General features: G+C 35.8%; 1 protein-coding gene and 1 long non-coding RNA gene across 2 annotated transcripts; one reads left to right on the top strand and one right to left on the bottom strand.

The window, feature by feature from the left end:
- Positions 1-8,586: 8,586 nt before the first annotated feature.
- On the bottom strand, positions 8,587-11,639 carry LOC148906192 (uncharacterized). The gene is made up of 3 exons (XM_089039096.1): positions 11,039-11,639; positions 9,533-9,824; positions 8,587-9,415 (listed from the first exon to the last, which is right to left on the bottom strand). The coding sequence occupies exons 1-3, from the start codon at positions 11,206-11,208 to the stop codon at positions 8,954-8,956; spliced, it is 924 nt and encodes a 307-aa protein (XP_088895222.1). The 5' UTR covers positions 11,209-11,639; the 3' UTR covers positions 8,587-8,953.
- Positions 11,609-15,134, top strand: LOC148906191 (uncharacterized). The gene is made up of 4 exons (XR_016121547.1): positions 11,609-11,740; positions 13,328-13,369; positions 14,359-14,468; positions 14,913-15,134. It is a non-coding gene; the product is annotated as an uncharacterized LOC148906191 (long non-coding RNA).
- The last annotated feature ends 567 nt before the right edge of the window (positions 15,135-15,701 follow it).

Here is a 15,701-nt window from a genome sequence, read left to right as displayed (position 1 = left end):
TTACCCCGTGAGGCGTTCATTTAATTCACCACTTGATGAACTAGTGGATTAAAGACACAAATACCCTTACATATTAGCACAAGAAGTCAAATGTTTAGCCCACCATAATTCGAAACAATCAGTAACTAACTAAGTAAACCAGGAACTAAAATAACACAATAGCTATGTAAGACGTGCTATATGTTTATTAACGGTTTTCCCTGCCTGTGCTACTTCCGGATAAATATACCGTACATATTGGTAACGATCGAGGTATATTACAAAATCGTCCGATGTGAGACACATAGACTATGGCTGTGTTTTCACTATGACCAATTTAAACTAGCTAATACAACACCCCCCGGAAATAGGGCAAAGTTAAACTACTAAATGAAGATGATTTAAAGTTAAAATAAAAGAATAAAAGAAACAATCAATCACAGTGTGATTCTTGAAATGTGGTCGTCATATTAAAACACCTAAAGGAATTTCACTCAAGTTAACATTTCCATTGACAACACATTGACTAAATAAGTGACGCAGTTGACTTTGTGTTGATTTTCTTTCTTGTTAACTCCTGAAAGCTGTCGTTGTGATACTCGCAAGCGATCTGTTTTTATTATCTTATATGTATAAAATGACGGGAATGGGAGCTTTTCCATTCAAGCTTGTTGATGGACAACATACGGAAAACTTCTATTTCTGTCCTATATGGTAGGTTACGTTTACCACTATATCATTTACGCGCTTTTTATTAACTATATATTGTTTGTTAATAATTATTTTTAATATGGAAAACCATTTAAGGACCACATTGTTCCGTTTATTTTGTGTATTTAAAAGTAACAACGACGACGACGACAACAAAATACTATTGTAAGAATATTTCTCATAAATGTATTTCAGTTTTAAACGATACTAAACCACATTCAATGTTTTCGACAACTAAATATAAAATTTAAGGAACTCCAATCTTACTTTCTTTTATTTTTTAACTAGCCAAGACCTTATGTACAGACCAGTTTCCTTGTCCTGCGGCCATACAGTCTGCAAGACATGCCTAGAAAATCTGTACCAAAAAAAGCCGGCCTCCGGGAAAGTGCCCTTCGTGCAGGAAAGAAATTGGAACCGCTGACGAAGGCCTCAATGTCAATGTAGCATTAAATATTCTATTGAATAAAATACAAATCAAATGTACTAATGAAGGATGCAGTTGGAAAGGAGAAAATCGTCAAAACAAGACCATATCACCAGCTGCTCCTACCATCAAGTTACATGCTACGACGGATGCGGGTTTAGTGGGATACGATCTATTATGGAAGAACATGCAAAGTCTTGCCCAAGCAAGAAAGAAAAATGTCAATTCTGTAGGGAGGAGATAAGTAGAAGGGACTTGGAGGAGCATGAACAGCAATGTGATGAGAAGCCACGTGGTTGTCCCTATGAGTGTGGAGCGCTCATTCCCAGGTATGAAAACTGAATTGGAAACGGAATACGAGGGGAGAATAATAATGCTGACTGAAATACTTTATGTAATAGGTTACATAAAAATTAAACCTCCTCTGTAGGCTATTCCATATCTATCGTATGTAATATTGTTTGTTGGAACCAAAATTGTCTGATTGAAAATCTAGATAAGACGCCATGCCATCCAAAACCCCTATTCTATGAAATTTGTATGATATTGCATTGGGAGTTGAACGATCAGTTCCGATAATTTCGATCCCGGAAACATAACTTTCTTAATTTACTTCAATAATTCACTAAACTGTAAAAATAGTGCAGCAGGTTAATCAAAAAGGCTTTACGATCCTTTAGATACCGGGAGAAAAATACAGGTTTCCACCTACAGTGGTGCGAAACTGACCGAACTTGCATCTACCATTTATGCTTCATTTCTATTAATTTTCAGGTCTCATTTCCACCTCCATCTCATGAAATGTAAAAACAGAATGGTGAGATGCCAAGTAAAGGGATGTTTCAAAGTGATGCCCCAAAAAGAAGAAGAACAGCATGCAAACGAATACACCATCACGCATCAAAAACTCCTTGCTGATGAAGTTCAAATGTTTAAAACAAGATATGTGGCAGAAGGTAATGTGTGAAATGGTATTTTTTATTGTATTTTTAATTATTTTCCCTTGGTGATAATTTGAGTTTTAACGATATTATGTTGTAGATGGTTTCGCGATGGTTTCACGTCATGTGTCTCTCATAGGTTTTTCAGTGTTTGGTGAAGTATTGTTTGTTTTATTTTTGTTTTATTTTCACTCATATTATTGTTATTTTTATTTTTTATTTTTGTTACATCTACACAGAACCAAAGAGTCGTCGAAAAAAGAGAGGATACCATTTTAAGTTTCAGTGGTTAATATCGGCATTCGATGATATTACAGCAGCTAAATGCTCGAACGAAGGCTATATGGGTTTGACCAGTCCAGTGATGACCCATAAGAGATACAGATTTCGATGCATTTTAAGAAGGTCACCGTCAAACCGTCAGTCCAATTTTTATCTATCGTTACGAGCAGAGGCAGGAACATCCCCTCTCTTTGTGAAAGCAAGGTATATACACATGATGAAGACGTTTTTCATTTTTTTGTTTTGTTCTTTCTTTCAAATATTTAAATTTCTATTTTTTTTCTAGTTTTGTACTGACGACCGAGACGAAGGTATGCCGTCAAGAACACGGACTAGTGAGGCTCACGGAAAATGAGAACTGTTGTGAGCATTTAGTTGAACTACAAATGTTAACAATGGTTGTATTGAAATAACTGTTTATGTTACCTTTTATTACTTGATGTAATATCGAAAATATCAATTTGTGTTTGGCGATGCTCCTGGGGCATTAGAGAGCTCTTTAGGCTACAGACAGACAAACATATGCATCTTTTGCATGTTTTATAACAGATAATAAGTGGGGAAAAAATTATGATTCTCGTGAAATTATTAATTGAAGTGATATCATAGGTGGGGAGGCTAGATTGAAAAATTGTTTTATTCATTCCGTTTCATTTCAGTTCCAGTGTTCTTTTTGTTTTTGTTTTTCTGAAAAAAAATTACAGACAATAGCCTTTCTCGGCCATTTGATCATATCGCCGCTAGTGAAATGTTAGCGAACGTACATATCATAAAAGCGTCCTCTCGAGTCATCCAGTTGCCAAACATGATTAATCCCATACATTGAAGTGTTTCACAAGAGCAAATAGAAAATCATAATAGTCTTATTACTATATATTATTGATATACTTAACTAAAATTATTACGAAACTCGACATCATATGTATTTGTCACTCTATAACTAATAGAAAACTAAGGCCCGATCCATACGTCGCGCCTTTCATGTGCCGAACCTAATAGTATCTATTTGGCACATGAAAGGCTCGACGTATGAATCAACTAACTATCCTGAAAATCATATTTCTCGAAATCGTATAAAGCGATTTCTTTCCGTTTTTCAGAAGGACTAGTGGAATAGTAACTCAACACTATGATCTCCAAAAAGCTTTTCCCAAGTTCAGAAAGGAAAGGTTTCGATCACATAATTGTGTCGACCCAAATAGGATATTAGGTTCGGCACATAAAAGCGCGACGTATGAATCGGGCCTAAGCTTTCATTCACATCCTGGATTGACTATGTAAGCAGCACCCCTCCCTGATGAAAATTATGGATCCACCTAGCAGGCGGGCAACAAGACAAAAGTGGTCTTTATACGATGCCTTATGGTACAGAATTCTTGACACGTGAAGAGGGGATAACTTGTCATTTAGCAAAAATGTTTGCTCTCTTTATAGGATGGGAAATGCATGGGAGGTAGTTCTTGCTTCTTCTCACTGTTTTGACCAGTAAAAAAATAATGGCAATGTAGCATTTGAAAAGCTTTTTGCTTCTTGTACCTTGCCAAACCAGACATGGATCCTTGATTCACGTTTTTGTGCATGAAAACCCCTCCCATATGTTGAAGGGCGGAGATGCTCGTCGTATCTTTCATGAGTACACGAATAGAGAATCTGGAATCTTTTAGGGTGTCTAAAAGATTTTTGGGCAATTTCAATATAAGCTGTTATCTTTTATGGTAATTTTTAAGATAATAAAATATTACATAACAATAGCGCGATGACAACTTTACGTGTTTGAAGTTCACGTCTTTGGAACTATTAAAATCTAAAAATTATAATTTTTATTTAAGGTATCAGGCCGGTTACCCGTAGCGACCATTGTGCATTCAACTCTTAATAGCGCAAAACCTTTTAATCAAAACCTCAACAAAGGATACATTTTCTGAAAGCTGAATAAATGTAGAAAGTATTCCTTTTTTCCCTTTTGTAAAATATATTCATCATTTTAAGTTAGGGCGAATTATTCAAATTTTCATTATGGCATATTAGCAGAGTTCGATGAAAGCCGGTAATGATGGGAAACCAATGCTTATTGCCTTTACGAGATCACAAGACATCACTTGTCAAAAGTGTGTCTCCGGTTTTTTGATTAATTGCCCCTTTGCTGTTTTATACGCTCTTAAAGTTATGACGATGCTACGTCACTGGTATACAAGCCAAAGTCCGCGATAACTTAGGAAATAAAACAAAAAATCAAAAATCGGAGACACTCTTTGTAAGAACAACTATGCAATATGATTTCTCCAAAATTTCAGTTAAATCGGTCAAATTTCCTTTGACATAGGACTCAAAATGTACCGAACGCAAAATGCGAGAGAAATGCTAAAATGTTTCTGACATTGTTGACACAAACCGTATTTCCTTTATTACTTGCTATCAAAATTAACTGTCGAAATTTTGTATGGGGAAAATCGAAGACTATTATATATTCAATTGTAAAATGTAAAAATGTAAAAATCGACACTCATGAGCAATTTTGGGGTACCGGGCCATGATACTTTAATAATAACAACTCTGATAACAACTGGTATCTTTTAGGGGTAGAAATCGTATGCTGTCACTCCCACCTGTTTAAGATTCAGGCATCTTGTAGGGGTCATTTTGGAAAATTCCGCCTACCATCCCACCCGTTATCACCAAGAATCACCCCCCCCCCCCCTCTCCCGGCCCCCTACTTCAACTGTCACAAAATTCAGAGTTTCGGCTTGCCCTTACCCTACCCCTTTACTCTAAGCCCAATCCCTAATCATATCTCTTACCTTAACCTTAGCTTAGGATATTTTTTTTAAACATTAAGAACAAATTTCATATACCTCTATATATTATGCTTTTTTGTGTTATTAACTGCTTTCTCTTACAACCATCAAAATCATTGAAAATATCAAATATAAAGTGGAACTAAAGGACTATGCAATAATTATCAAAAGGGGAATTCTAAAATCCCCAGATTGGACTTAAAATGGAATACCCACCATAAATGGAATACCCACCATAAATGGAATACCCACCATAAATGGAATACCCACCATAAATGGAATACCCACCATAAATGTAGTAAAAATCAATCGTAAATGTAATAACCAATTATTGGCATAAGGATGGAAGTGCAAGAAACAGCTGTTAAGGCAGGCTTGTCACGTGATTGTGGGATTGTTTTGAGAAAAGATGATGAAATAGTCCTAAAACAAATAAATAAATAAAATTTTAAATCCATTATCGAAATTTTGCAAAACTTTTGATTTATCTTGAAAAGGCATTTCAAAATCGTCGAAAACTTATACCTTTCCGAGTGGAGACTGGGGCGAGTCAGATAGAAATCGCATTTCTTTATTCAAAAAAGAGAAAAAAGTGAAAATTAGCTTTGAACATGTTTCTTTTTTAGTTTCCGAAAGACAAATGTCTAAGATTCGTTAGTTCCATGCCTTTAGTTACATGCGCAGCAAAATGCGCAGTGCAAAACAATGGAATTACATAGGTAATTCCCTTGAAAGAAACTTTGCCAATAACTTTGTCCCGAAACTTTGCATGGAAATTAATTATGCAGGTCATTTTTTCTTCTAGTATTATATGTATGGAAACTACTATTCCTTATAGGGAAATCACTAAGATATGAAGGAACTAGGCTATGAAGGCATTTAAATACTAATATGCATTTATGCATTTTTCTTGTCTTGGCTAAATCTACCCGGCCATCCCAATATTTGTAGAGCTTCCTGAGAACTCTCCCTATTTATAATAATACGAGCTGTCCAATTTTGCAATTTTTGGAGGCGCTGGCTCTTTCCAGCTGAGAGTTCCCCCCAAACTGTATCTGTATAATGAAGTATTGGCAATATCAAGCTATTATATACACATTTGGACGCTTTTACTGTTAAACAAGATCTTATGCGAGAAAGCAAACCTAATCGTTTGTAACCTTTTTGCACATTGCATCAACGTGTACATTCCAATTTCAACTTTCATCTAAATAGATTCCCAAATACTTAAATTCTAAGACTCTATCAACGTTCTTTCCTTGAAGCTGGATTCTAAGTTCTGCTCCTTGTAATCTTTGCCTTGTACCAAAAAGCATCAATTTGGTCTTGCTTGGATTTAGTATTAATCTGCTGCTTGTCATCCAATTCTCCAATCTCTTCAAATCTTGCTGGAGAGTTTCTTCTACAACACTTGCGTCAGCCCCAGAGGTGTATATCACTGTATCATCTGCATACATACCAATATGTTATTTCTGTACACATTGAGGCAAGTCGCTAATGAACAGGACAAACAGTATAGGCCCAAGTATTGACCCTTGAGGTACACCGTAATCGATATGAAAGATGGATGAAAGTTCCTTTCCATAATTAACTCTTTGTGTACGAGTGGTGAGATAGTCACAGTACCATTCTAGACCACTTTCTCTCACACCATAGTGTTCTAACTTGTGGAGAAGGCATTGATGATCTACAACGGAAGAACAGAAATAGGTCTGTAGTTATTTTCGTTATTCTTCTTTCCTGATTTGAATATTGGGGTAACTTTTGTTAGCCACAATATCTTCCATGTTGCTCATAAAAGTAGGAATGTCATGGTTTGGTGGTCTATAAAAGGCAACAATAAGGGCTATTCTATTCTCAACTATTCTCATCAAAATATTTCAAAATTTATACGATAATCTTTCCTTCATATTGTGATATATAATTGTGAGCATTGCATTTATCAAAAACCTGAAATAAAAAAATGGGGATCACCATTATCGTTTTTGATTTATCTTGAAAAAACATATCAAAATAGTCGAAAATTTACACTTTTCCGAGACTGGGGCGAGTCAGATAAAAATCGCAATTCCTCTACCCAAAAAAGAGAATAAAGTGAAATTTGGTTTTGAACGTGTTTCTTATTTAGTTTTCGAAAGAAAAATGCCTAAACTTTGTTAGTTCCATGCTTTTAGCTACATGCGCAGAAAAATACGCAGTGCAAAACAAGGGAATTACCTTATTGTGACTGCCTACTTTTGAAAATTGTTTTAAACTTTTCTTAAAACATCGATTTTCCGAGTTGAAATTTAATGCTGATTCCAAATCTGGAAAGAAAAATAGGGTGTCCCGAGCTCGTTTTCGAGATAATCAGCATTTAATGGGAGCCTACGCACGCGCTTTTTGAGCAAAATTGCGCAGGTAGTACTGGGTTACATGTTACCAGTAGCAGGCATGAACCTGACCTGATATACATTCTTATTAAATCGTGGTTTGATGTTATTCTTCAGTCGCGTTCTCCTGAACATTTGCACAGTCCAGTGCATACCAAGTTAGCCTTCTTACATTTACAACATCCCTTGCAAACTGTTTTACATCCACAGCGAATCAACTCCTGACAGGTGTCCTTGACTTGTTGTAGAGTTGTCCAAAGTGGAGTCCAGGACTTTCTAACTTGCTTCCATCCCCAATTAGATGGGCATGGAATTCCAGGCTGTGTATATACTCACCATAAATGTAATAACAACCATAAATGTAGTAAAAACCATAAATTAGCTCATAGATCTAATAAACTCATAAGCAACGGTAAAAGCAATCTACTGTACTCTTAGACGCACTTGTTAATAAAAGACGAATAAATATGTTTGAATGTATTTTGGGACAAAGTCTAAGATTTCACTTCCAAAAGTGGTAGGTAACGAGGAACACGACACCTCCCACCTAAATCGGGTATCACATCCCTTAATGGGGTATAGTATATTATCCTTAGCAAATAAAGGAATTGCATAGTCTTCTTCCAGCAAAATATATAGATCTTAAAGCTCGTTTTTGTTATTAATAATTTAGTAACATGCTATTTGGAGGCTTGCCTCCAAGCACTCACTGATAGCATGGGAAAGTTGTTGGTGAATTAAATACCAATATAAAGTTAATAGAGTATTCTATGGAATACAATTTCTATCTTTGGGAATTGGTACTGCATATATATTCCCATAAGTATCGTTTCAAAAGAAAATTAAAGAATTCACTACTAACTTAAATTAAAGAAATGCGAAATGCAAAATCAGATTTCCTCCTACCCTCCCTCCCTCCCTCCATCAATCCATCCATTCATCCATCCATCTATCGTATCATTCCGATCGCTTGTTCGTTCGTTCGTTTCATGAGGTCGATTGTTTGTGAGGTATATGAGACTTGTGAATCTGTAGTTTTCAAACGAAAACTTATTTTGCAAATAATCAACATCCACATATTTTGGGTATTCTTTTATTTGCAACAATAACTGTACATGCCTTCTTGCTACTTGTGTCGTTGACTACGCAGATGCGAAAGAAGCTTTTTTTTTTTTCTCGCGGTGCCCTGGGGACAATTTTAATACTGCATAGTGCAAACGTATCTAATTATAACTTTATGATTTACTATAATTGTTACAGTAATTGTAATATTGAAGGCAGTTTTGAATTTGCATGTACTCACTAGTCAATGGAAACTACCCACCTGCACTAACGGAATCCTGGGACAGGGCATAAATTTAATTAAATTAAATCCTCGTTCATGCGGCGTTAATTCCCCGTCGTCCTATCTGGGCATTATAACAATTAAATTTACATTTCAAACTCTCATACAGGAACATTGGGATACTGCAAAGTCAGGGTCGATATAAAATTGAGAAAAATGTCACCATTTCCTTTCCACTGACGCCACATTCTGTCATCAAGATAGGATTGAAGATCCTCCTTGCAAATTCCTTTCCTTTCCTTTACACCACATTTCAATGTGTTCCACGCAGATTCTATCTCTTGTGTATGTACTCCTGTTACTGGGTCGACAAAATTTAACGAGTGGTTGACCACGCGATGTCTACTAACAATATTTGGCAGGTGATTTGTTATACCATCGTAAGCCCCCCAGTCGTCTGTATGAAGTTCGCTTCCTGGTAAAAGGCATTTCTGTATGATCGGAAGCAACGTTGCTCGGTCCCTCTTTTGGACCACTTCAAAATATCCACGAACTGGTGTGTAGGCCGTTGAAACTATGCCGAAAACCCAGCCGTCATTGTTTGGTCGCCTTCCTCTGTTGTACTATCAAAGGAAAAAGATATGAAAAAATAATATACACTAATGTGAAATCTAAAAAAAATATATATCACTCATATAAAGAAAGAAAAAGTTCATGCGGATTTGAATTTTTTGTAATACCTTGCGTTTGTGATGGAATTTACTTTCATCGCACTTTAATACGCAAGTTGCACCACCAAAGGGCGTGATGGGATATGCTGCCAAATCTTCCGTGCAGATGTCCTCCAATTTTCTGAAGATTAGAGATACCAGGTTATGTGGAAGTTCAATTGCTCTGCTGGTTCTTTTACGACTGTGATCCTCACTCCAAAAATATATGAGAAGAAGGACTACAGCAAGCGGAGTTTTTGGAAATTCGCCAAAAAAACTGTTGGTCCGCAAACTCTTTTTCTTCTTACACGCGGAGCACCTCCTAAAAAATACAACCTTAATATATCACTAATTACAGTGTATCTAAGCATTATGGAGGTGCATATCAATAGCAAGAACGAAGAAAGTTTGATTAATACGAGAGAAAAAAAACAAAAAGACAACATAAGACATAAGACATTATCAGATATCAATGAGTATGAATGAATATATGATAAAGGGAGAGAAATTAGCTAGCAACAGAGTAAGGATTCGAGTTGGGATTCTTGGTTTTAGCCAATCATTTGTTTAGAATTACCAAGCATTTCTTTTGACTAAAAGATTCACTTCGTATACGTAATTGATTTATCTGTACATAATGCTGTGAATTATTAATGATTGAAATTAACACAATCCCGAAAAAATCTATTTATGATCTTGTTTATGCAATATGATAAGTAAACATTATTCACGTTCAATGAATTAGCTATTTTTGTTTATTCATTTATTCATGCATACATTTAATCCGCCATTCATTTATATGTTGTAGTTATTTATTTACTAATAGTCCCATGAAATCATAGGACAGGTAGATGATATTACATGGGCAGCGCGCGAATGTACAGTTTATCTTCGAGTGTTGCAAGGATTTTCAGAGATGAACGATCAGACGCACCATATAGCCATCTCGTGGATATTTATGCCTGATCACAGAGATTTTATGAAAGAAATGTGTATTACATATAGCAGATTCGTAAGTATCATATCAGTTGATTCAACAGACCAAGGCGGAGCATAGCAGAATGTGGTTTAATAAATGAGTTTTTAACTTGGTTTTTAGCTGTTGTTGTTCTTGTATTTTGATCTCTTGACTGTACGTGACCTTTCCCTATAGCGGCTTTTCCCAAGTAATTAAAATCCCTGATCTCCCATTGTGATGCGTTACTTTTACTCCAAATGCATAAAAGTTATACTCAGTGTTCGGGGTTTGTATAATTCGAGTAGCCCACAGCTAGTGTATGGAATGATTTTAATATGTATTACGTATACAACAAACTGTATGCTGGTAATGTTTTATGCAAAAGAACTGCATGGTTATAATATCCAATAATATTTGTTCCAATATGGAATCCCAACTCAAATCCCAAATCGAATTCTTACTCAAATCCTTACTCTAATCCTAACTCAAAACCCAGCTGGAATCCCAACTCGGATAGTCATATTCCACTGAATAAGGGCAACTACAAGTGGTTAAACTATAATTCATCGAGTTCTCACCATTGATAACTGTCAACATGACATTCACTTCTTCTAACCAAGTCCATATTATGGCTGCAGTCACCACAAAACAACGGATTAGCAATGAGACCGTAATTTTGAAGCCAGTTTATAATATTAATTTTCGGAGCATTTTTAAGTAACATCAGTTGATTGAGAGATCTATCCATTTTTTGTCGAGAGCTGTCACATTTCGCTAGTTAAACTAGGTCGGTCGGAAATAGTTGAAGCGTAAATAAAACACCAGAAATGAATGGGCCAATCACAGTATTGTTCTTGGAAGTTGGTTGTCGGATTACAGTTTTAACACCTCAGTATCTTGCTTCAAACAACAGGCAACAGGGAAAGGTCACTTTTTGACGTGTTACTACTCATATATTTTTAAATATAAGAAGATTGTAATAGAAGTTTTGTTGGTCAAGCGTTGTCTCAATAGTTTTAAAGATTCATGAAGATTAAAATTGAATATTAATTTCATATGATTTATTTTTAAAGTAATAGTTCTCTCGACGGCGGTTTGAAGGTGACCGAATATTTATAGATTTTTACCCATGGTCCGACGCGGGTTGTGTATGACCTCGGCACCCGAGTCGTATTCTCCCCGTTGTGCGATGGCCGTGCCAGGAGCTGCTGGAATGCCAGAGTGAATGTTCAAAGTCTTTTCTGCGCAGTAAGCAATCTACCTAAAGTCTTCAAATAATGGTAGGCAAAAACATAAATAAATTTATTCAAGTTTAACCCGAAACGAAACCTAAGTATTATCGTATCGCTCGTTTAACATTGATACGAAATATAATATACAAAATGTCTACGCACTCGAGTTGCTTTAGCTCACGTTCATCTAAACAAGAGAAATCTCTTTCACTTTCTTGTTTACAACCATGGTGGCTTTGAAGTTCCAAACAAAGTTATATCTTTTTCACTTACCTATTTACAACTATGTTTGTTGAAGTGCGACCTTGGAAGTAATTTCAAAGACGGTGAATCAATATATATATATATATATATATATATATATACACACATACACATATATATATATATATATATACAGGGATATTTTAGGCTGAATTACGTATTTGTAATTAATTTTTTAGGGGAATGGGGTAAAAGAATTCTAATTTAGTCTAAGATCTCACTTTAGATCTTTAGATATAGTATATATAATGGGCGAGCGCGCGAATATAGATATACTAGAATTGATCTCAAAATTCCTATTCATATATCAAATCGCACGAGAGTACAATTTGGAATTTAATAGGTATCAGTAAAGTTTTCAAATGAGTTCTTGTGAGTGGATATGGACTTTCAAAGCGTTACGAGTATCTATTGGTTCCTAAATTATAAAGGTAACTAACAACAAACATGCATACATACATACATACATACATACATAGTGGGCGTGTTGTATCAGATATACAACCACGAGGGGTATCCGAGTGATTGTATATCTGATACAACACGGACGCGACACGTCGGACACGTCTAGGTTAGTTCCTTTGTGTATCACTTAAATTTTCAACATTAATGTGAATTTGGCCACGAAAATTCAATTTAAAGTTTATGCAATGAACACAGTTTTGTATCAGATTTACAACGCTCTTCACGGGCGTGAATTCCGTTGTATTTTGCCATGAATTATTAATGAGTTTGATAAACATACTTACCTACCTACCTATCTACATACATGTACATAAAATATATAATAATTTACAATCCATTAAAACTATATACATATATTATAATTATCAGATTTACATACGAAAACTTAATCAAGAAAAAAACTGCTAAGTAATAAAGCAATATAATTATGTTTGTTTATGCTTTCACTTTATTAGATTAATTCTCATAACAAATTTGACTCCTGGACAGAGGTTATTCTTGAGATTCTGTACATCAATCTTATAACACAAAACAGTTTCATGTATTTACTCTATGCCGGATGGCAAAGACACATCACAACGTCAACTGTCCATAATCGTCAGGTGGACGTCCCCTTTCTAATAAGCCACTAGTGCAAAACCTTAAAGGCCTGGTACTCGCTAGTGGCAAACATATAAGTAAATGGGGATATGGTACAGTTTAAACCATCAGGTGTTTAAAATGAAAAAAAAAAAAAATCAGCATCAGTATCAGTAAAAGTATGTTATATATGTTGCGTGTGCTTCCTGTCTACAATGTTTGTGAACTTTAACATTGACTGACTGTTTTTGATGAGGACATGTAACTGGGATAACTTATTTCCATTCTATTTACTAATATGTTTACTGTGCACCTTTTTTTAAGCAGAAGATCTTAAGTTGAATACATTCAAAATCCAACCATACTAAGGTGGGTGGAAATCATAATATAACAATGGATGAACTTGTTGATTTTAAATGCTGTTATACTAAACATTTTTAATGTTTTAAACTTTCAACAAGGGGATCGCTGACTTTCAACAAGGGGATCGCTGACTTTCAACAAGGGGATCGCTGACTTTCAACAAGGGGATCGCTGACTTTCAACAAGGGGATCGCTGACTTTCAACAAGGGGATCGCTGACTTTCAACAAGGGGATCGCTGACTTTCAACAAGGGGATCGCTGACTTTCAACAAGGGGATCGCTGACTTTCAACAAGGGGATCGCTGACTTGCAACAAGGGGATCGCTGACTTTCAACAAGGGGATCGCTGACTTTCAACTCAGAGGTCTAGCCTTCCTACTAAAATACAATTGTAATGACCTTGCATATGAAGGTGTAGGTCATTACAAATGCATCTTGTTGGGAAGGCTAGAACTCTGAGTTGTGGGAAGGCTAGAACTCTGCGTTGTGGGAAGGCTTGAACTCTGCGTTGTGGGAAGGCTTGAACTCTGAGTTGTGGGTAGGCTAGAACTCTGAGTTGTGGGAAGGCTAGAACTCTGAGTTGTGGGAAGGCTTGAACTCTGCGTTGTGGGAAGGCTTGAACTCTGAGTTGTGGGAAGGCTTGAACTTTGAGTTGTGGGAAGGCTTGAACTTTGAGTTGTGGGAAGGCTTGAACTCTGAGTTGTGGGAAGGCTAGAACTCTGAGTTGTGGGAAGGCTGGAACTCTGAGTTGTGGGAAGGCTTGAACTCTGAGTTGTGGGAAGGCTTGAACTCTGAGTTGTGGGAAGGCTAGAACTCTGAGTTGTGGGAAGGCTGGAACTCTGAGTTGTGGGAAGGCTGGAACTCTGCGTTATGGGCAGGCTATAACTCTGAGTTGTGGGAAGGCTATAACTCTGAATTTTTTGAGTTGTGGAAGTTTGACTTTCTTCGTATTTAGAAAGGCATACTTCCACTTGAATTTTGTTTTTGATTACAGGACAGGAAATAAATAATACATCAACAGAGCTAACGTGTGATGAAGTGTCGTTGAATCCAAAAAGCGCATAATAATACATAAATTATGTATTGTTGGTAGGCTTTGGGAAGGTACTTTTGTAGTCTTTTAAATTGGTATGCAATTTATGCTAAAATGCCAAATATAATTTCCAACTGCTATGCAAAAATTTCTAAAGTTTATTCATTTACATGCCATTATCTGCTAAGGTTAAATTATGGGGGGAAATTGAATTCAGTTAACAAGAAAAAAAAAACTAAAATAATAATGCTAAAAGGGTAAAATATAGACTGTTAAGAAATGAAAAAAAGTTATTGACGTTTCGGATGCTATTCCTTAGTCAGAGTAAAAGAAAAGGATGTGGTAGAAAGGAGTGTTTATAAGATAGAATAAGACAAAAGAAACCATTGAGAACAAGGTAGACAACAAAACAAAAACAAATATCAAAAATACAAAAGAATGGGTATTAGTTGAAAGGAAAGCGTTCATTAATCCCGTTGGGACTAAGAGTGCCTTGTGACTTTTTCTTCTTCTAGGGAATCCTGCACCAACAATGAAGACAGCTTTAATTCACATTTATTTTATTCAGGAAAGTTCAAAAGCATGTATAGTTTAAACAATTTTTTTATGTCTGAAACTGTAGTTAAAAATAAAAAAATGGAAATTATCAATTTTTGTTTAATATCTGAAGCGTCATGTAATATTTATAAAAGTGATATGTAACAAAATATGAAAAATAAAAGAGAGTTACATATAAATATGGATAGTCTGACTCGTGTTTGTCTGAATCGTGTATAAATGTAAAGAAAGAAAACGGAATTATAAAATGCATCTTATATATATGTATAAAGGAATTTGAGTTTTTCTTGGTTTCGTTTATGATTTTCATTCTTTTTCTTTCAAGCTTCATTTGCTAATTGTTTTTAGACCTAGTTGAATGTATTCCAGCTAGATGATTTAATTTCTTTATCTGCATAAAGTGATATACATATAGTCCGAACATCATAGACTCGGGTAATCGAAACAGTTGCGGTTTACAAAGCATTCGAGAGAGCAACTATTTATGAAAAAATTATAAAAAACATCAAAGACAGCTTGGAATGGGTACGGCACGCGCTTCATATGTCATACCAAACTTTCGCTGATGCATCTACGACGCTCGATCATTCGAACGACGCACGTTCACCCTACACGACGCTCGTTCACTCAACATCGTCCGGACCGGACATGAGCCATACGGATACGACGCTCGTTCAATGAATCGTACACGATTTGATAAACGAGCGTCGTATCCGTATGGACGTGCGTCGTTTACCAGAAACAAT

This window comes from Actinia tenebrosa, unplaced genomic scaffold (genome assembly GCF_029948245.1).
Source record: "Actinia tenebrosa isolate PJP-AT-01 unplaced genomic scaffold, QUT_ActTen_1.0 PGA_scaffold6__47_contigs__length_16458017, whole genome shotgun sequence".
Classification (NCBI taxonomy): Eukaryota; Metazoa; Cnidaria; class Anthozoa; order Actiniaria; family Actiniidae; genus Actinia; species Actinia tenebrosa.
This window is presented reverse-complemented; position numbering and strand designations above follow the sequence as displayed.